The sequence below is a fragment of the Colias eurytheme genome, chromosome 13 (genome assembly GCF_061535395.1).
Source record: "Colias eurytheme isolate Ceu_HAF_F1 chromosome 13, ilColEury1 Martin Lab GWU primary, whole genome shotgun sequence".
NCBI lineage: Eukaryota > Metazoa > Arthropoda > Insecta > Lepidoptera > Pieridae > Colias > Colias eurytheme.
The window spans coordinates 502,172-523,772 of NC_142992.1; the positions used below are offsets into that span (position 1 = coordinate 502,172).

Here is a 21,601-nt window from a genome sequence, read left to right on the forward strand (position 1 = left end):
GACTATTCATATAGGTATTTTGCAATATAAGATTTTCGTTTGTAACAGAAGTAAGCTATTGATTTATACACTGCTGTTTATTAACAGACTATAATATGATATTTTTAAGGATACTCTTGTATATTTCTATCCACCGAAAATTTTAAGTCCAATTAAATACATACATATTATATATACAAGTAAAGCTTGTAAAAATTTCAACGGAGTGTAGATAATTCTAAAAAAATAACTGCACGAGTTACATCATAACTCCTAAGCCCAGATTTGGTTTTTATCTACTCTCGTGAACAAGGCTAGTTGTAGCAATGTTATCTTTATTGATTATTATCTATGTTCAACACAGAAGTGGGATAAACATTACTGCTTTTTAAACGTTTATTTTTGGTTCACATTTTCTTCTGCAATTTTAGATTTAATAACATCATATATCTATTTAAATAGATGAAATTAACGTAGGTATATTATGTATGTGACGATAAGTATTAAAAACAATTATGAAACCACTATTCTGTCTTCTATCCATCTTCTTGTCCGTCTGTAACTGGTTCGGGCAATCATTTGGTTTTTTACCCTTACCCCAAATTCTATAATAATATGCAGCTAAATGCTTTCCGAACCGGTGGTAATTTATTGACGATTCAAAAGAGCTTCTAAATGAAGTCAAGCTGCTAAATAAATGTTTCAGTTTAATATTATACCTAATTCCACTTGAGATAAATAACGAAACAACTACACATCGCCGATTATGGTTATAGATGACGTGTGCTACCATTTGCTGACGTACGTATTTGCTTACATGGAAGATAACTTAAGTTTACATTAAGATAGGTATCTGCATTAGGGAATATCAAGTTATTTTGTAACATATTTGACACTTCAATCCTCCGATGAACAATGAAAAATTTCAAAAGCGTATTTGAAAGTCAAAAGTCTGATTCTCGTCTCGTCCTGGCACGCTTGATTTCACAAGGGATAAAAACAATAACCTTTATCAGTGTTGAATAATATAGCTTACTGCTGATGAAAGCATTTGTTAAATGGATGCAGTAGATTTCCATCTAAATCGTTTCAAACAACCAACTTTTCTTCGTTGTAACTTGTAATAGTATATACAAAGATGCTAATAACTTGTTGCAGGTTATGCTAAACTGGCTAGATGCAGAATAGATCTGCTGGCTGACCAATGGGTGGTAAATGGGCGGGGTTCTGCGGGACTCTGCGACGGCGACGGGTCTTCGAGCCGGAGCAGCTGGAAGAGGGGAATCTTAAAAGGTGGCAATGAAATTTGTTTTGCAATATAAGGAAACTAAAATTTCGACTGTTATTCAGATATATGTAACTGCTTGTGGGAAGATGCATTTTCCATCTTTTTCATTGTTTGATTTTAGTATAATATGATCGGAAGGGTTAATACATAAAAATTATGAATAAAAAAAATTGCAACTAGAGAAAAAGTTTTAGTTCTATACTCTAGTCGTACCTGTTCACTGTTTATTTATCTCGTATCGAATATTTTCAATAAACTAATCATGAATGCAGGTAAACATCTTGATAAGTGACATTAGTAGTTTTTCCATCGTTTCTAGACGCCTAACAGTGTGGTATTAAATATCCTTACCAATAGGAACATAAGTTTTCAACCTCTCTCTTTCCAGATGCCTCTCAATATGGGATCTCACAGCCTTAGGCCTGGGCAGCACTCTTGGGGTCGGCGTGTACGTGCTGGTCGGCTCCGTAGCTCTGCACCTCGCAGGACCAGCTATAGTGCTGTCGTTCCTTATAGCTGCTGTTGCTTCTATGTTTGCAGGTGATATTTCTTCTTCTCTATCTCTTATATCTCTATATAACATACTCCTCCAAAACAGCTGGACCGTTTCTTATGAAATTTTGTATGCCTATTGCGTTTGCTGAGACATCTTGTACCTAATCTAAAAAAAATAATGGCTGTTCTAAAAAAATAATGCTAAAAAAAGATCTTAATTAAGATAATTCATGCGTACCAACGTAAAAGCAAATGTTTTTAATTTGAGAATCCTGCCTTCCAACCACATATTAACTTTTCCCCTGACCCCTACGTATCTCATTAAATAAAGAGCGTGTGTGTGCAGCAGTAGTAGTCAGAAGTGAAACTTCTTTGGCAATATTCAAAGACACCAAAATGGTCGGTACTCCATGACGTGCCGGTATAGCCATGACGCGACCTTGAAGTTTTACTCTGAAGAAATTTCACTTCAATAAAAAAATATTTCAGGCATATGTTACGCGGAGTTCGGTGCTCGCGTGCCCAGAGCGGGCTCTGCGTACATTTACACGTATGTGACTATGGGGGAGTTTGTAGCCTTCGTGGTGGGGTGGAATATGATACTTGAAGCTGTTTTTGGTGAGTTTCTTGTGGTATTAGTATTTGGGATTTTCTTTTGGGAATTAATTTAATTGGGGCTTGATAAATCTTGCTTGTATCTTTTATGTATCCATAATAAACATATTTCATTTCATAAATCATTGCTTTTGTATAAATGAGAATAGTAAGTGTTAGCCCTGTAGCAAATTCCCATTTAAGGTTTATTATTATGTAGTGACTTGATACATAGCTAGGCTAGTGAATAAATAAGCTTGATTCTGGTCTATTCACTACCTTAATCCTTATGCCTGCGACTACGTCCACGTTATATTAAGTATAGTAACTATTTATTGAAGTGAAACTTCTTTATCGGGGTTGGGAAAAATTTAGTGTAACATTTTTCCGTTACGCGCCATCTTGTTTTTATCCCTACTATGCGTGATTGCCGTATTTCTGTAAAGTTGCATATAGTAAATTATTTTTTGAAAAATAAGGTCATAAAGAAGTTTCACTTCTTACGTGTGTACACTAGTACACGCACACATTTTTTAGTCTGTGATAATAGATCCTTCTGGAAACCTTCCTTTTATCCACCATATAAACTTAAATAGGTTTTATCTATGCTACGAATTATGAAAAAAAATTGCGACATTACAGGCACAGCAAGCATAGCCCGAGGTCTGAGTATGTATGTGGACTCGATGGTGAACCAAAGCATGTCGGCGGGATTCGAGTCGATTGCACCGATAACTGTTCAGCCGTTTTCAGCGTATTTCGATTTTTTTGCGTTTGCGGTCGTTATTGTTTTGGGTGGTGAGTGAATTATTAATTCTATAGTAAATAATGTATGATTTTAATTTTAAAATTAAAATCTGTTCAGAATGACACAACCAACTTTTGAGTCGTGGCTACGTTGAATGAAAAATACACTAAAACGAACATCAATATTATATTATTTTAAAAAAATAATCCGCTACATTTTAATATTAAATTTTTACAAATTATTTTGAACAGATTTTATAAATATTTTAGTTTACTTAACCATAAATTGAAATTATTAAGATGTTCGACTTCTGTTGTTTTAACTGACAGATGAGCTATATCCGTATACATATCTAGGTATATTTTATTTTATTCTTTTCTAGCTTACCGCTCGCGGCTTCATCTGCTTCCTCCTGAATCACTCTTATCTATTAAAAAAAAAACCGCATCAAAATCCGTTGAGTAGTTATAAAGATTTAAGCATACATAGGGACATAGGGACAGAGAAAGCGACTTTGTTTTATACTATGTAGTGATCACTTTCACTATTACTTACATGTATTTATTATGTTTTGTTTGTTTGTTTGTTTAGTGTTGCTAGCGATCGGTGTCCGCGAATCGACGATTGTAAACAACGCCTTTGCGGTCATCAACATGGCGGTCATTTTGTTCATTGTGATCGCGGGAGCGTTTAAAGGTACGTGTTTTTGTTATAGATAAGTAATTTATATTTTATAGTGTAGAATAATTCGTTTTTGAAGTGAAACTTCTTTAGGCGCGTTGAGAGTCAAATTTCAAGGCGTCATGGCAATACCGTCACCTTATGAAGTAGGTAAGGGGGCGGTATCTTGCCAAAGAAGTTTCACTTCTGACACGTGTGCTCGGCACACACGCTCTTTTTTCAAACTCAAACTCAAACTCAAACATTCTTTTATTCAATTAGACTACTATTTAGTAGCACTTTCGAATCGTCATTACATAGTATTTTTAACATTTACCACCGATTCGGAAAGCAGTATCTATGGAGAAGAATCGGCAAGAAACTCCATAGTTGCTCTTTTAAAATAATGTCAATAAATTTACATAATATGTAACTTATATCTAACTACTTAATATGCCAAAGAACTGTCCTGCGGTTTTTACGCGACAACCCTCCATGGGTCTCTATCGTCCATATATTCCTGAATACTGTAGGTAGTACGCTCTCTGAACTAGTACATTTTTTATGTAAGTTTTAAATTTAGAGCTACTAAACTCTTTAATATTGTGAGGAATTCTATTGTATAAGCGTATACCTTGACCCATAAATGAATTTTTAACTTTAGCTAATCGGAAAAATGGCATTTCAATTCTATTCCTGTTCCTTGTGCCATAATCGTGTCTATCTCCTACTCTTGTGTGTAAGTCAGAGCTTTTGTGTACATGCAAAATATTATTAAATATATACTGTGATGGTACAGTAAGGATACCAGATTTTAATTTTTATATAGATTGCGTTTTGTGGAATATTTCGGGATTAGATAGTGGAAAAATTAGTTAAAAAATTGTATATACCTATTAATAAACTGAAACTATTTATTGTTGCATTATGAATTACTTTATAAATTGGGATATATTATTTCGATACTAATATTAGACCATAATTTAAATTAAAAAAAAACCTGTCATAAGTTCACATCAACACTTAATTATAGACCGTACAATATTCGAAGTCATTGGCCATATTATTAATTATATAATATTATGTTATGTAATTGTGAAAAATTTGTATGCCAATTGTTTGGTGAATTGTGTGGACTATTTTATTTAAATGATGTGATCTTCTGTATTATCACAATTCTAACAAATAAATGATTTGAATTTGAATTAATTTACTTTCTCTTCCCAGCGGACGTCACAAACTGGAGTATACCATCATCAGAAGTGGGCGAAGGCTTCGGCAGCGGGGGCTTCGCCCCGTACGGGGTGCGCGGGGTGCTGCGGGGGGCTGCGGTCTGCTTCTATGGGTTCGTGGGCTTCGATAGCATTAGTGCTGCGGGGGAGGAGGTACGTACATACAGACATAGACACACACAAACATACATTGAAGTTATAAATTTATAAAGAATAGAAAAAATTCGATCACGAGGCGGGACTCGAACTCGCATCCTTTCACGCCAATCCGTTTTCTATTCTTTATAAAATATTAATTATAAAGTATTTGAATGCGATAAAACCAAAAATATAAAATTCAACGCATTGAACTTGTACTGCAAAGTAAAAGTTAAATACACACTTTTTTGCAATCATCAAATAAAATACAAACTCAAGCACACACTCAAAGGTAAATTCAAGTTCATTTAATTATAAACACACACACACACACTCGTTTTCTAACTCTGAATGTAATGTGCGAGCGTAAACATGACAAAAGCACTCCCTTTTCCAGTATTCTTAAAAAAATTACTTACTTGATTCATAAAAAGATATAAACTTGTATTTCATTACCGAAACAATAACTATGCGCTTTCATAATATTTTTTTTTATTTTATGTTATTATAACTTCACAATATTACCATGATATTAATATTACTGAGTTTTACTTTATAGCTGCAAATTTTTAACCATCAATAAAATTAATTGATTTCAGGTAAAAGACCCACGGCGTTCAATCCCCATATCTATCCTAGTTGTCCTCGTGATAGTGTTCATATCTTACGCAAGTGTGGCCACTGTTGTTACTATGATGGTGCCGTATTATATGCAGGTAAATATAAATAATTTGGAAAATCCAAAAGTGCACGCCTCATAATTTTTTTTTAATAAATATTTATTAATTATTATTTTTGTTTATTTAATAACAATTAAACCACATCGAATCAGACCCTGAAAAATGAAAGGGTTCTATTCCTGAGCATACTCAAGCGTAAGAGAAAAAAAAGACTCGATTAGTAAAGTATTTCGGTCGCTATCGTGTTAACAAGAAAAAGGATCCGCACATACAGACACACGGACGTCCAAGACAGAACTTTTTTAAACTGTTTTTTAACTAGTTTAAATAACAAAAATGACATCAAAAATATCATGAACGTTAAAAATAGTGTTTTTTCTTAATATGTGTGTGTATGTATTATCTTACAAGTGCAATGTATGATACATAAAGACATTTTAAGTTTTAAAAATCAGATGTTTTGCGCGAAGTGACAGTAGTACCTACCTCAACGCTTCGCTTATGAGGCGTGCAATATATTATCCCACTAATATTATAAATGCGAAAGTTTGAGAGGATGTGTGTGTGTTGTTACTCTTTCACGCAAATTCGCCAAAATGTGTTACTAAGCGCAAAACTCGAGAACAGCTGAACCGATTTCGTTAATTTTTGAAGTGAGACTTCTTTAGGCGCGTTGAGAGTAAAATTTCAAAGGAAAATAATAAGGAAAGCAGGGGCGGTATCATAGTTGCAGTTTAAATCAAAACATCGAGTACCAGGCGGGTATACTTTGCAAAGAGATCCCTTCGATCGGCTATGTGACTACGTTTTCAATTTCATAAACAGGCTCTATAAAACCACAATAGATCATAGAATATTTATTTCATACTAGCTGTTCCCCGCGGTTTCACCCACATTGCTCCGCTCCTGTTGGTCTTAGCGTGATGATATATAGCCTATAGCCTTCCTCGATAAATGGGCTATCTAACACCGAAAGAATTTTTCAAATCGTTCCCGAGATTAGCGCGTTCAAAAAAACAAACTCTTCAGCTTTATAATATTAGTATAGATTATACAATCAATGCATAAATTGACAATAAAAACATAATAAGGTGTATTAAATTTGAATTTGAATTTCTTTGATGCGCTATGTTTATTATTTTATGAAATAAGAGACGAAACAGAACTTACAAATGAAATAAAAAAAGTAAAAAAAGTACAACGTATATTATGTATTAGTCTGTGGTAAAAACCTTCTGTGCATAATTTCTTAAATAGGTAGGTAAACAATTATAACTACGTTTAGTATGATTGATTCAATAAATAATATTGGAAATTCAATCTATGTTTAGGATTATGTAACACATTCCCTGAAACTATAGCAATATTTTTTAATGTACTATATTATATTTGCTAGTAAATTTATTCTATAACTACTTAACTAAAAACTAATATATTATCTAGTATAAGAAATATTAGCTGTTGATTTGAAGTAAATAGAGACCAATATTTTATGTTAGGTCAATAATTTATACAATTTATTAATGTAAATACTTATTATAATGCATTTAAATTTATTTATTCACGAGAGCTTCCGGGTGGTTTCCTAGTTGCAGTCTAAACCAAAACATCAAGTACCAGGCGAACATGCATTGCTGGGAGACTGCAAAACCTCCCCTTACTTGCTTGTGTGCAATCCTGTCTCTATGTAGTAGATTTGCAATAAATATTATAGCTTTTACGCGTGACGTCTCTTGTTTATTTATGAATAAACGTATCGGATTTTAGAGAGTTACCTACTTTTAGTTTGGTTTTCGTTTGTATACAGTAAAAATACTAGATATAGATAATATTATTGTCGTCATATAAGTGCATTATTAACACCAGTAGGTACTAACTGTATACGTAGTATATTATTATTAGTCTGTGGTACTAGGTACCTAAATTAATTTAATATCTTGCGGTCTGCGGATCAAACGTAGGTACATTTTTTTGAGATAAGTTGGTAATCCTTAATTTAACAAATATAACAAGAACATGTCTTTTTCAGTGTTTATTTTTGGATAGAGCGTGTCACATAATATTAGGGAGCTCCGCGCTAGCCAATGTTTTTTTTAATAATTTTTTCTAATAAATGAAGGTTGTTAAATTTACAATACTAATTAAAATAGGGACATTACGAAATATTTGACTATAGATAAAAAGAAAAAAGATAGGTTGCACAAGCCACGCCCGTTGTTTACAAACTGCCCCGTAACGCAAAACAATGTACCAGGGCGATAGAAATGGGAAGAGATTACTGGGAAATATTGTTTACATAACGCTCTGAAATTCATAACAATGTACCAGGTTGTCATATTTTTAAGAAGATTAAGGCGAATGTTATAGTTTAATAAAAATACCTAATTTTAAAATTAGTTTGTTAGGTGAACAGCTGGTTTTATTTAAATAAGTAAAAATTAATATATTATTATGTTAGAATGAATAAATGCTTTATCGGCTAGTTACGCAATATACATATAAGTCAGTTCAATAAAGAAACGAATCTTCAATGGCGGCCAAAGCTGACTTTGACAGATGGTAGGATCAGCAAAAAAGAAAATAAAAATAACGTAAATTGATAATTATTTTATTAATTATTTCAAATTGTTAGTTGACAAACTTTTTTGTTATTGTATTTGTGTATTTATATGAATTATCATATTTACGTATACAGAATGTAATAAAATCCCCATAATACTTGTAATAAGCCCATAAAACTGAACAACTTTTCCCAAAGAACATATTTTGTCAAATTCCAATAAAACATTATTTACTTTCGCAAATGCATAATTGTCATTGTAAATTTATGATAAAAACTATTATAGGGAAAATCAAATACATTTTAGTGATTTTATTTTTCCATTTTTTTTGCATACCGTACGGCCGTGTGTGAGCGAGAGGGAATGATAAGCGCCGCCATTGAAGATTCGTTTCTTTAAAGAACTGACTATACTGAGTCAGCGCTTTACACGGTGATATTTCATTACAATAAAGCACCATCAGTAGAACGACGATTATTATTTATTATCAAACAAAAGATTGTGCGAGATTATTAATTGCGATAATTAGATAGAAGGTTTATTCCCTGGCTATCTTAACTTATATAGCTTCACATCTGAGCTTCGCCCGATTTGTCTAAAACTTAATCTATACTAATATTATAAAGCTAAAGAGTTTGTTTGTTTGAACGCGCTAATCTCAGGAACTACCGGTCCGATTTGAAAAATTCTTGCGGTGTTAGATATTTATCGAGGAAGGCTATCTTCCAAGACCAACAGGAGCGAAGCACTTATGCTTAAAACTGCAGGGAAAACTGCTAGTAAATTATATACCTATTATAATATGAAAACCTTTCTCAATCACTCTATCTATTAAAAAAGGACTTACTTTTAAAATACTTTTTAGGATGTAGTGGCATCAGTGGCGACTGTGTTCAGCCAAGTGGGGTGGGAGTGGGCGAGATGGATCGTTTCTGTTGGAGCTGTTTTTGGGATCTCTGCTAGGTGAGTTGAATTTTAATTTGATTTTGATTTGTGTGTTGGGACGTTGATAGTTAATCGGTTGTTTTTGATAGAAGCTTCATATGTAGTTAAATTTCAAGTCGTATTGTATATGCCAGCTTGGCTTGGATAAATTGGCGAATTGATTTAATTTAAATATGACTTAAAGGAAATTATACTTTTTGTACTCACACACGCACACGCATATCGCACGCATGCATATAGGTATATACGCACATACACACACACACTTTACAATATAAAGCCAGTGCCTGATTCTTAGAAATTAAATTTATTCGAATGAAGATATTTACATAATTTATCTACTATTTTCAGGCTACAATTTATTAACTTCTTTTAATTTTTTCCCACTGTTTTAGATACTTAGTTACCTAGTTATTTTTTTTATTGAATTTGATATTTTGGTATCAAAGCATTCAAATGCTTTATAAATGTAAATTTGTCACGGTCGCCCTGGATTGGCGGAAGACGCGGGTTCGATTCCCACCTCGTGTTCGATGTTTTTCTATTTTTTTTAAATTTATATTTATTTATGCTCTTATAGTTTATTCGGCGCAATGTTCCCCCTCCCCCGCCTGCTATATGCGATGTCTTCAGACGGACTATTACTGCATTGGCTCAGCAGAGTTCGAGCAAATAAGACTCCCGTGATAGCTACCCTTCTGCCTACTGCTGTTATTGGTACGTTGTTTTAGTATTTTTAGGTTGCTTGTTGATTTTAGATACCTATTCAATAAAAGAAGACAGCTTTAAGCAAAAGCAAATTTTAAGAAAATACGACCAGAAAAAGAATTTGAATTTTTTTGCATTAAAAGTCATTTCTTATTGAGACACATACTATCTCTATGTTGAGACATTGCTTTATTAAAATAAAGATAAATATTTTTTGAAGTGAAACTTCTTTATTGGGGTTGGGAAAAAATTGAGTGTAAACAAGAAAAAGATGGCGCGTAACGGAAAAATGACACGCGTAACGAAAAAACGCGTGACATTTTTCCGTTACGCGCCATCTTTTTCTTATCCCTACCACGCGTGATTCGACGTATTTCTTACAGACAACTTTACAGTTGTATATATGTAGTAAATTATTTTTTGAAAAATAAGGTCATAAAGAAGTTTCACTTCTTACGTGTGTACTAGTACACGCACACATTTTTATAGCAAGTCTATATTTATTTCGACGACGCGGTTGCGGCGCAGTGGTAAAGTAACTGCCTACTGAGCCGACTGTCCCGGGTTCGATCCCCGGTCAGGGCAAATATTTGTGTGATGAACTGAATTATTTGTTCTTGGGTCTGGGTGTTATTATCTATATATATATATATATATATATATTTATTAAATATTATAATATTTATCGTCGCCTAGTACCCACAACACAAGCCTTAATTATTGAGCTTACTGTGGGACTAGGTCGATTTGTGTAATAATGTCCTATAATATTTATTTATAAATTATAATTATTTAATCTCGTAACAGCTGTGCTGTCGGCCATTTTGGATCTCCAAGAGCTGGTGATGATGATGTGTGTCGGAACTCTTCTCTCATATACTATTGTAGCCGCTTGTGTCATATTGCTTCGGTGAGAATTATATGTTTTAACTTTTACTAAATGATGTTTGTGGGAATCTAGTTAGAAGTCTATTTGAGATTAAATAAATATTTGAGATATTTGAAAAATTATAATTATACAAATCGTTGGGTCTATACAAATGGAAGAATAAAACACAGAAACAAATAAACAACAAATGAAAAGAAAAGAGAGGAGCATCTTTTGATGAATGGCATAGGTAGTATTATTTAACCGCGCAAGCGAAGCTGCGGGCAGATGCTTATCTTTTATTCACATAATATATGTAATTTATAATTAACTAGCTTCCACCCGCGACTTCGCCCGCGTGGTGTTTTGATAAAAGGTAGCCTATGTTCTTTCTCAGGGTCTAAAGATTGTCCGTGCCAAATTTCATCAAAATCGGTTGAGAGGTTTAAGGGAAAAGCGTTAACAGACAGTCAGAGTTACTTTCGCATTTATAATATTAGTAGGGATTTATTATTCGTTATTAATTTATTATACGTTAAATTTATTTTTTTTTTCATTGCAGATACCGCTCAGACTCTTCATCAATTAACAAACGCAACTTTGTCAAGATAGCCCTGGGTTATGGAGAAAAATACCCCACTAAAACAACTTCTAATGTTATCAAATTGATTTTAATTTTATTTGGTAAGTCCTACTATCCTATCCTATCCTACTAATATTATAAATGCGAAAGTTTGTGAGAATGTGTGTGTGTTTGTTACTCTTTCACGCAAATTCTACTGAACCGATTTCAATGAAATTTAGCACACATATAGAGGGTACTTGAATTAACACATAGGATAGGTTTTATCCCGGAAATCCCACGAGAACGGGAACTATGCGGGTTTTTCTTTGAAAACGCGGGCGAAGCCGCGGGCGGAAAGTTAGTTATATAATAATTAAGGATAATAATTACCGTATAAAATCGTATAAACGCTCAAAAAGTGTCTGAAGCTAAACTCTACCTACCGCGTGTATTAAGCAGAGTTTTCAAATGATTTTCAAGTCAATTTAATATTGCACGCCTCATAAGCGAAGCGTTGAGGTGGGTACTACTGTCACTTCGCGCAAAACATCTGATTTTTCAAACTTAAAATAAAAAAAAAAAAAATAATAATAATTCCTTTATTTACAAACAAGATTATTACAATATGGTGTATTTCACAATATTAGTTAATTTAATAATTTGATATTAATATAATTATGAGATTCATTGGTCCCCGCACTAGGCGAAGCCTGTCCTGCGGGACCAAAAAACGATTAACAATATAATATAATTTATAACGGAGCGGCATAGATTATGTGATTAATATTTAAATTCGTATTCAAGTATTACATAAGAATATTATTTTAATTCATTAAATTCATTTAAATTAAATTAAAAAAAAAGAAAAGAATAGAAGAAAAACAAATATGTCAAATTAATTTAAACAACAATCGCTACTCAAAAAGCCTGTCACATACTTATTGAACACAACAGCACTGGCCCATCAAGCGTCGCGTAACTAGTAGGTATAGTTCAAAAAAGTTGAAGTCGTACAAATTGCTCAGTCTTATCATAGTCCCAGGAGAGCAGCAATTTCGTTAGCATGTCTTTAGTAATGTAACTACTTTTAGAAAGGTCCAAGTGTCTCTTGATTTTATTGTATAAAAGTGGCCACATATAATTCGGTGCACGTTTTGCAAAAGAAGTATTCAATCTAGGGAGTTGTAAGTTATTTCGCCTGTTATTTGAGTATGGTTGATTAGATGAAGCTGTTTTATATATCCTAAGGACTGAATGCAGAATGAAAAGGCGTCTAACACTTAGAACTTTAGATTCAGAATAGAGTGACGAGGTTGGGAAACGAAAGGGTTTTTTTAACATGACTTTAAGTACCGATCTCTGAGCTCTTTCGAGTCTTATTAGAGTAGAGGTAGGAGCAGAACCCCAGATCGAGACGCAGTAAGTTATAATAGGTTGGCATAATACTTTGTAAATCCTCATCAGAATATCCAGAGTAACTTTATTCCGGAGGTTCTTCATGATATATATTAGTTTCCTTGTACGTTCAGCAGTTACGTTTATATGCGGTCGAAAGGAGAGACGATCATCAATCAAGACACCCAAGTATCTTGTGTCCTGAGATCCATCGATAGAGACACAAGAACAAAGTCTCATGCCATCAACGGAGCTCATTGAACAAGTATGTATGAAAAGAGGGGTGTTATCTTTGGGCGCTGATCTAGCAGTTTTGTGAAACCTTAAAAATTTAGTTTTTTGAGTATTTAAAGTGAGGAGGTTGTTATGTAGCCATGTTGCTACTTGCGAGAGACCATGCTCAGCGGCCGATATACATTTCTTCCAAGTTGAGCCATGGAAGACCAGGGCCGTGTCATCTGCGTAACAAATCATATCAGCCTGATCAAGAGACAATGAAATTAGGTCATTGATGTATATGAGAAAAAGAGTCGGCCCAAGAATGCTCCCTTGCGGGACACCGAAAGAGACGTGTTCAGGCTTACTAAGAAAAGATTCAACTTTAAGTTGTTGAGTTCTGTTTGTAAGATAACTTTGAAACCAATCCAAAGCACAACCTCTTATTCCCATACATTCCAGTTTCCGAAGCAAAATTGGTATAGATACCGTGTCGAACGCCTTTTTGAGATCAAGGAAAACACCTGTGCAAGCTCTACCCTTGTCCAAGTGAGAGGACACTAAGTTTATCAGGTGGCTAACAGCATCTTCCGTTGACTTAGCTTTTCGGAAGCCAAACTGTACATCCGCCAATAGTTTGTTAGACTCTAAGTATTTGATCAGTCTCTTACTAATACAACGTTCCAATATTTTTGAGAAAGTTGACAGCAACGATATGGGTCTATAGTTACATGGATCGCTACGACTACCTTCTTTATGGATGGGGGTAATTATAGCGGTCTTCCATGGTTCGGGGAAAACTCCCTTTGCGATACTCAAATTAATTATAGCTGTTAGAGGCTCGAGAATGTAAAGTGCAATTGATTTAATTAGTCTATTATTCATACCATCATATCCTGGACTGCTACTGTTACTAAGTGATTTAATGATACAATGGATTTCGTGACAATCAGTTGGTTCAATGAAGAAAGAGTTTACAGGAGTGCTTTTCAAGGTTACTTTAGAAGCTAGAGACATCTCCGTTTCATTGGTTTTATTTAACGTAGCGCTAGCCAATTTTTGGCCTATTGATGAAAAGTACTGGTTACAAGTGTTAAGCGAGTGGATCGGATTACGTTCAAGGTTAAGCAGTTCTTCAGAGACCTTTCTTTTCTTGTCGGAGCCAGTCACGGTTTTAATTGTTTTCCAAAATGTTCGAGGTTTATTTTCAGCTTCAAGAAGAATCTTCGAATCATAAGCATTCTTTAGCCGACGCAACAAGGTAATATAAAAGTTTCTGTATCTCGTGAAAACTAATCTTTTCTCTTCGTTATTGGGGTCTAGTCTAGAAAGAGAGTGGAGCTTATCCTTAGTTCTACTGCAGCGTATAAGTCCAGGTGTCATCCAGTTTTGCAGGTTATTTTTACGTCTACTAATGCAAATAGTTTTAGTGTGATTTTTTACAGAGTTAGTAATGGTAGTCATAAACATATTAGTTGCTTCTGTGACACAATCGGAATTTAAGACTTCACTCCAAGTTAATTCCTTAAGATCTTGAATGATGCCTTCGACGTCTATCTTTTGCCTGAGTCTTCTGTGTTTAGCAGAATTCTTGTGGGAGGTTAAGATCCCAAGAATTATGAGGTCATGATCAGTTACGTCAGATGAACAGACAAACGATTCTCCAGAGTACTCTGTTTGTACAAAGAAATGATCCAAACATGTTTTGTTATGAGTCGGCATATTGATTGCACTGAGGTAACCTAATTCAGTCAAACGAGAGATATATTCAGATGTTAAATCGGTGGTCCTGGAAGTATCTAATATATCGATATTTATGTCCCCTGTTAGTATTTTACAAGTAAAACCCTTTACGTCTTTTAAAACCTCGGAAATAGACTCAAGAAAAGGTTTAGGGTTAAGAGAGGGAGAACGATATATAGCGATAAGATGAGTATTCCTATCAGGGATTTCTATAGATAAACATTCAGATTCCTCTACAGATAGTTCGGTAACTGTTACCATCCAACTATCTCTGATATACACCACAACGCCGCCAGCCTTAGTTTTATGGTTTGTTGTGCAGTACGAGGTGTAACCATCTATTTGAGGGATGATAGATGCAAGTGGAAGCCAACATTCAGTAAATACAATTACATCAAAACTGATAGAGAATCTCTTTAAACTAACCTGGAAAGGGAGGAAATTTTTATTTAAACTTCTGATATTACTGCATAAAATTCGAACATTATATTTGTTGAGAATTTGAGAGGACTGTTCAGGAGCGATTATATTATGACATACTATGCTATGGGAATTGTCAATTTCACCAATTACATCTAAGACGGCCATAGGTAAGTGTTAAGACTGGAGCAGCATCGGAAAAACCTAAGATCTGGTAAGGTATCAAAGCAGACTTTGAAAAGCAGTGCAATTGTAATCAATTTAAGCAGTATAAAAAAAAGTATATAATAATAAACAAGCGAACTCTTAATAATAATAAGCCATTTTGAAGTATATACAACAATAATAGACATACATAACCCCATTAAATAGATAAGTAGCAAGGTACACAAATTAATACAAAAAATAGCTTTATGATAGTTGACTGGAGCAATTATACTACTAGTCACCAGAATGAAAAGGCATACGAAGCAAATCGCTGTTAGACTGGATTTTGATTGCAGGACACCCAGTACGCTTACGAATATAAATGGAGCCATTTCTAGTCCAGCAGTATTTAAAGTTTGCATCGGTAGCTGCTCTTCTGGTGTCTCGAAATAATTGCCTTTTTTCACGCGTGAGACGCTCGTTTACGTAGACTTTTCGCTCCGGTCCATGTCCTACAATGTCCTTACTATGCAACGTTCGACGTGATCTTCCAGCTTTTAGGAACAAATCGCGAACGATTTTGCGAGTGAAGCGGATTATTAATGGACGAGGCTGAGCCACATTACTGGAATCACAATTCGAGTCTTTAACGTGTTGGCGTGGACCTGCTCTAGTAACGTTGTCAAGATCGGTTTCCGTGATATTTAATCCTATTTTGTTGGCCGTCGTCATAGCTAAGTGAATGGGGTTTTCAGATGATTCCTCCTCTATGCCCATTACTTCCACTTCATTTATTAAGAATGCTTGTGAACGAAAATCAAGCTCTTGGCGTAAAGAAATAATTGTAGATTTAAGTTCAGCATTTTCACGTTATCTTTCTTCAAGCTCTTGTATTTTTGTGGCATGAACAGCTTTTATTTCTTCCAGATTCCTTTCACAAAGAGCCAGAGAGAACACAAAGCTTGCCATACATTGCACTTGTAAGATAATACATACACACACATATTAAGAAAAAACACTATTTTTAACGTTCATGATATTTTTGATGTCATTTTTGTTATTTAAACTAGTTAAAAAACAGTTTAAAAAAGTTCTGTCTTGGACGTCCGTGTGTCTGTATGTGCGGATCCTTTTTACTTGTTAACACGATAGCGACCGAAATACTTTACTAATCGAGTCTTTTTTTTTCTCTTACGCTTGAGTATGCTCAGGAATAGAACCCTTTCATTTTTCAGGGTCTGATTCGATGTGGTTTAATTGTTATTAAATAAACAAAAATAATAATTAATAAATATTTATTAAAAAAAAATTATGAGGCGTGCACTTTTGGATTTTCCAAATTATTTGATTTTATAGTACTCAAATGCTTTATAAATATAATTTTTGAAGTGAAACTTCTCTAGGCACGTTTTAAGCTCGCATTATGGCAATACCGTCACGTCATGGAGTAAGGCGACGATTTTTTGAAGCTTGCCAAAGAAGTTTCACTCCTGACACGTGTGCTCGGCACACATGCTCTTTATTAATGTCGTTTTTTTCCATTGTTATACGTCTATGTTCTGAAATTATATGTGAAATATATTTTAATTTCAGTATGTCTATGTTTCGCGTCAGCACTAATATTGACGCGAATAGAGAATCCACTAATACCGGCGGCCATTTTGCATTGTGCGGGATTTTTGTTGATCGTTGCAATGGCTCTGCAGCCGCAGAATAAAGAGGAGTTGGCTTTTAAGGTGAATTTATTTTCTATTAATAATTTTATTTGCAGTAGACTATTTTACTATTGGCTAACTAATTTTCTTGAAGGTAGGCAGTGTAACTTGTTCACATACGTCATATTGATTCAGTCATTTGTTACAAAAACCGAGGGTAGTTGGTAACTTAGAATATATCCTGGGAGTTTGGAAAATTAGTAACTTTACAGACATTTGTGTATTTTTTACGAATTTTATTACCTACTAGCTGCGCCCCGCGGTTTCACCCGCGTGGCTCCGCTTCTGTTGTTCTTAGCGTGATGATATATAGCTTGGCCTTATAAATGGGCTATTTAACACCGAAAGAATTTTTCAAATCAGACGAGTAGTTCTTGAGATTAGCGCGTTCAAACAAACAAACTCTTCAGCTGTATATTATTAGTATAGATTTTGTCCATTATAAATTGCGTCCTATACATATTGCCAAGTTTTTCACAAGTTTTAAGTATTAAAATATAAATAATTTTATGATTGAATGTAATTTTGATATTTTTAGTTTTATGGCATTTAAATGCTTTATAAATTTGGTCAAGCATCCGTCCCGGATTGGCGTGAAAGGATTCGGATTGCGGGTTCGAGTCCCGCCTCGTGATCGAATTATTTCTATTCTTTATAAATTTGTAGAATTCTATTATTTGACTGACCGGTTGGCTTGGTTGGTAGTGGCCCTGCCTTCAAAGCCAGAGGTCGTGGGTTCGATCCCCACCCGGGGCAAATATTTGTGTGATGAACATAGATGTTTGCTCTGTGTCTGGGTGTTAAGTATCGATATAAGTATTTATTTAAAATTATATATTATGTATGTTTATCAGCCATCTGGTTTCCATAACACAAGCGAAAGCTTAGTATGGGATCAGATCGTACCGTGTGTGGAATTTGTCCGAAATATTTATTGAAGTGAAACTTCTTTATCGGGGTTGGACAAAAATTTAGTGCAACATTTTTGCGTTACGCTGTACGCATGACATTTTTGCGTTACGCCGTACGCGTGACATTTTTGCGTTACGCCGTACGCGTGACATTTTTGCGTTACGCTTTACGCGTGACATTTTTGCGTTACGCCGTACGCGTGATATTTTTGCGTTACGCCGTACGCGTGACATTTTTGCGTTACGCCATACTCGTGACATTTTTAAGGTCATAAAGAAGTTTCTTTATTTTTTATTTTTTATTTTAAAACCAAACTCGCAGACTCCCCTAGTGCCGCTGGTCCCATGTGTCAGCATGTACGTGAACATCACGCTGATGGTGCTCCTCAGTGTGCACACGTGGCTACGTGTGCTCGTCTTGATCGCTATCGGTGAGATTTTATTTATTACTAGCTTTCCACCCGCAGCTTCGCCCGCGCAGTCAAAGAAAAACCCGCATAGTTCCCGTTCCCGTGGGATTTCCGGTATTGCGTCATTTTCCCGGGATAAAAAGTAGCCTATGTCCTTTCTCGGGTATCAAAATATCTCCGTACCAAATTTCATGCAAATTGGTTGAGTAGTTAAGGCGTGATTGAGTAACAGACAGACAGACAGAGTTACTTTCGCATTTATAATATTATAGTATGGATTCATTTTGATGTGACAACGTCTTATAATTCGATAGAGCCGGCTGCACGCACTAAAAAACATGACTCATGCGGCGTTACCTCGCTCTGAGGCGTTCCATGTAAGGCTTGAAGTGCAAGCGAGAGCGCGGAACGGGCGACAAAGTAGCACAATCGGACGTTGTCACGTTCAACTTTCGGCAGTAAACCGACTTTACAGACAACCATTTTTTTTTATATTAGATAAGGTTGTGTAACTTGAAATTTTTCCTGGTAGAAAAGTTAGGCATGTTATGTAAGTTTGAGAATTTTTACATACCCGTGCAGTCAGCATGATACTCGAAAATATATTATGACGACGAGCTTATTCTAAGCAATACTTTAACAATAAAATTCAATTTACTACATCAATACATAATAAATAATAAAGGTAGTAAAAAAGTTGGACACATCAAACTAAAGAATAATTATAAAATATATTATTAAAAAAGCATATTTGTATAAACAATTTATTATATTTTGTCTCTTTTCAGGAATACCAATCTACATTATTTGTATCTGCTGCTACAAGAGAAAGGAAGAGAGCGAGTTAGATATAGAAGAGTCACACGTGGGTAAGAACGGGAAGCCAACCGTTCAGATATTTGTGGAATCGCCCACACCTCCCGATACTATAAAGCATAGTAACAACGGAGGTGACATACAAACAGACGAACAGGACAACACGATGGTTATACAACAGGAAAATATCAAGAAAATGCCGATCATAACAGAAGATATTATTATACAACAATCATACATAGAAGACAACGAAGAGAAAGAAGCCAAAATAATAGATTTACTCGATCAAGTGATACAAGCTGAGGAAGAATCGTATGGAGAAATTATCAGCTTAAAAGATCACACGGAAGATGAAGCTGCGGTACATGAGCCTCATAGGAAGTCGATCAGTGAATTATCGGATGCTGGGTCAGATGCATCTCTGGGTAATCAAGTATTATCTAAATATGATGTCATTGCGCAAGTGCATAGAGAAGATTTGCCGAAACTCGAAGAGGAAGAGGAAAAAAGTGATAAACCAATAGATGATGATAGAGATAACACAGATGATGTTGACAATGATACAGTTATTATAAGAGTACATAATGTGGACGATAATGAAGATTTAAATGAAAGTGATTCAAGAACAGACGAGTCCGGGTATTCAGATACGTTGGATAAAACGCCTCTAAATGAACTATTTGAGGAAAAAGAACAATATCACATTCCGATACCACCACCGCTAGACGAAAATTTCTTCACAAGTCCCACATTTAAAAAGGCATACACGATTTCCTCTCGACCTACTAAAAATCCGCGATCGAAAGAATTAGAAGAAGAAACTAAACCAAGAGAAAGTGTTCAATCCAACGGTTCCTGTGACGATGGAACGATGATATTCGGCAGTGACAAACAAATTAACTTCATGTCCAAATTAAATAACATTTTTCAAAACAAAATGTCGACGGAAAATGAAAATGGCGACGAAAAGCGAACACGATCACATTCAACGGGAAATGTTGTTGAAAATACTGATTTAAATGCTCTTAATAGGGAAAGACCACAATTATTCTACGATTTGAAGAAAGAAATCCTCTCAAATAAAACTGCACATAATCTAAAACATGTAAATGTGGACAAAGAAAAGGAATCGGATAATGAAGAAGATAATGTCAGTTTGAATAGAGAAGAATTGAAATCGAAGTTAGAGAATATCTTCGCATCTGGAGGTCCGCCATTGAAACCGAGGTTAATGAAATCAAATCCACCAACTCCTGAAGAATCGTACCAAACAGACACATCCAGTATTGAAAGTATACCAAAAATGCCCAAAATTGAGAAAAACGATACTTTAAAAAGGCAAAAAGCAAAATTTGGAGAAGTGCTGAACTCTTTTCGATTAACTTTGAAAGACGATCAAGTGTAGTGTACTTTATAAGGACTTTAAATGGTTAACTACATCCGGGTGTGAACCTAGTCTTATGTTTAAGTGCCTTATTTATTTATGTAAACAATTTATAGTAAAGTATTAAAGAAATACTACAATTATTTGTATATTAAAACACAGTAGTTAAGAATTGTTTTATATTATGAAGTTAAAAATGTATTATTTTTGTGAGTAAAAATGTTATTTATCTAAAGGACAAATTTAACCAGGTTTTTTAATATTTCAGCGCAATTTGTCATATTGTTGCATTTAATTTTTTTCAACTGCTCAATATTAGTAGAGCAGTTTTCATGATTGGTTAATACGAATTGTAATTTTAAGTAAGCAATAATTAAGATCATGAAGTCCTGAAGACTGAGGTGGTGAATATAAAAGAATGGTTGGTTTGCTCTTGTTGTCTAATTTTAAATAAGGTAATAAATGAATGTTTATGAATAGTTGTTGTTTTATTCCTACGTATGAAATTTAAATTTTTTTTTGTTTCCCTATAACATTCTAATTTAACATCTAATGATAATGCCATATAAACTAGCCACTTTTCAACACACAATTCTGTACAAATTTTTCAGACCAAATTTCATTTAAATCGGTCAATCGTCTCCGAGGAGTACCTATTACCACCAACACTCACGAGAATAATTCTCGTGAGTAATTTATTTTTGAGCATACAATTATTGTATGCTCAAAAATAAATTACTAATTCATATAATATTAGCTGCTATAGTAACAAAAAATATTCCTATTGATGAAACGTATTAAAATTATCGAACTATTTATTGAAGTGGATACAAATTTCCAAATTACGAACCTCTCACTAGATAACAAAAAAAAAAATAATTTGGAAAATCCAAAAGTGCACGCCTCATAATTTTTTTTAATAAATATTTAATAATTATTATTTTTGTTTATTTGATAACAATTAAACCACATCGAATCAGACC

The 21,601-nt window shown here is 34.3% G+C and overlaps 1 protein-coding gene across 1 annotated transcript; it reads left to right on the forward strand.

Moving 5' to 3' along the window:
* Positions 1-1,137: 1,137 nt before the first annotated feature.
* LOC149903183 (cationic amino acid transporter 2-like) lies at positions 1,138-20,840 on the forward strand. Its single transcript, XM_090108666.1, has 14 exons — positions 1,138-1,272; positions 1,656-1,807; positions 2,252-2,380; positions 2,999-3,154; positions 3,696-3,800; positions 4,992-5,149; positions 5,734-5,850; positions 9,241-9,338; positions 9,901-10,037; positions 10,836-10,938; positions 11,459-11,580; positions 16,976-17,118; positions 18,331-18,439; positions 19,207-20,840. The coding sequence occupies exons 1-14, from the start codon at positions 1,184-1,186 to the stop codon at positions 20,637-20,639; spliced, it is 3,051 nt and encodes a 1,016-aa protein (XP_089964792.1). The 5' UTR covers positions 1,138-1,183; the 3' UTR covers positions 20,640-20,840.
* The last annotated feature ends 761 nt before the right edge of the window (positions 20,841-21,601 follow it).

Excerpts from the sequence above, each read along its gene's own strand:
- LOC149903183 (XM_090108666.1), top strand. The coding sequence starts at position 1,184 with ATGGGTGGTAAATGGGCGGGGTTCTGCGGGACTCTGCGACGGCGACGG. Across the intron at positions 1,273-1,655 it reads GAAGAGGGGAATCTTAAAAG|ATGCCTCTCAATATGGGATC; the intron begins GTGGCAATGAAA and ends CTCTCTTTCCAG. Across the intron at positions 3,155-3,695 it reads GGTCGTTATTGTTTTGGGTG|TGTTGCTAGCGATCGGTGTC; the intron begins GTGAGTGAATTA and ends TTGTTTGTTTAG.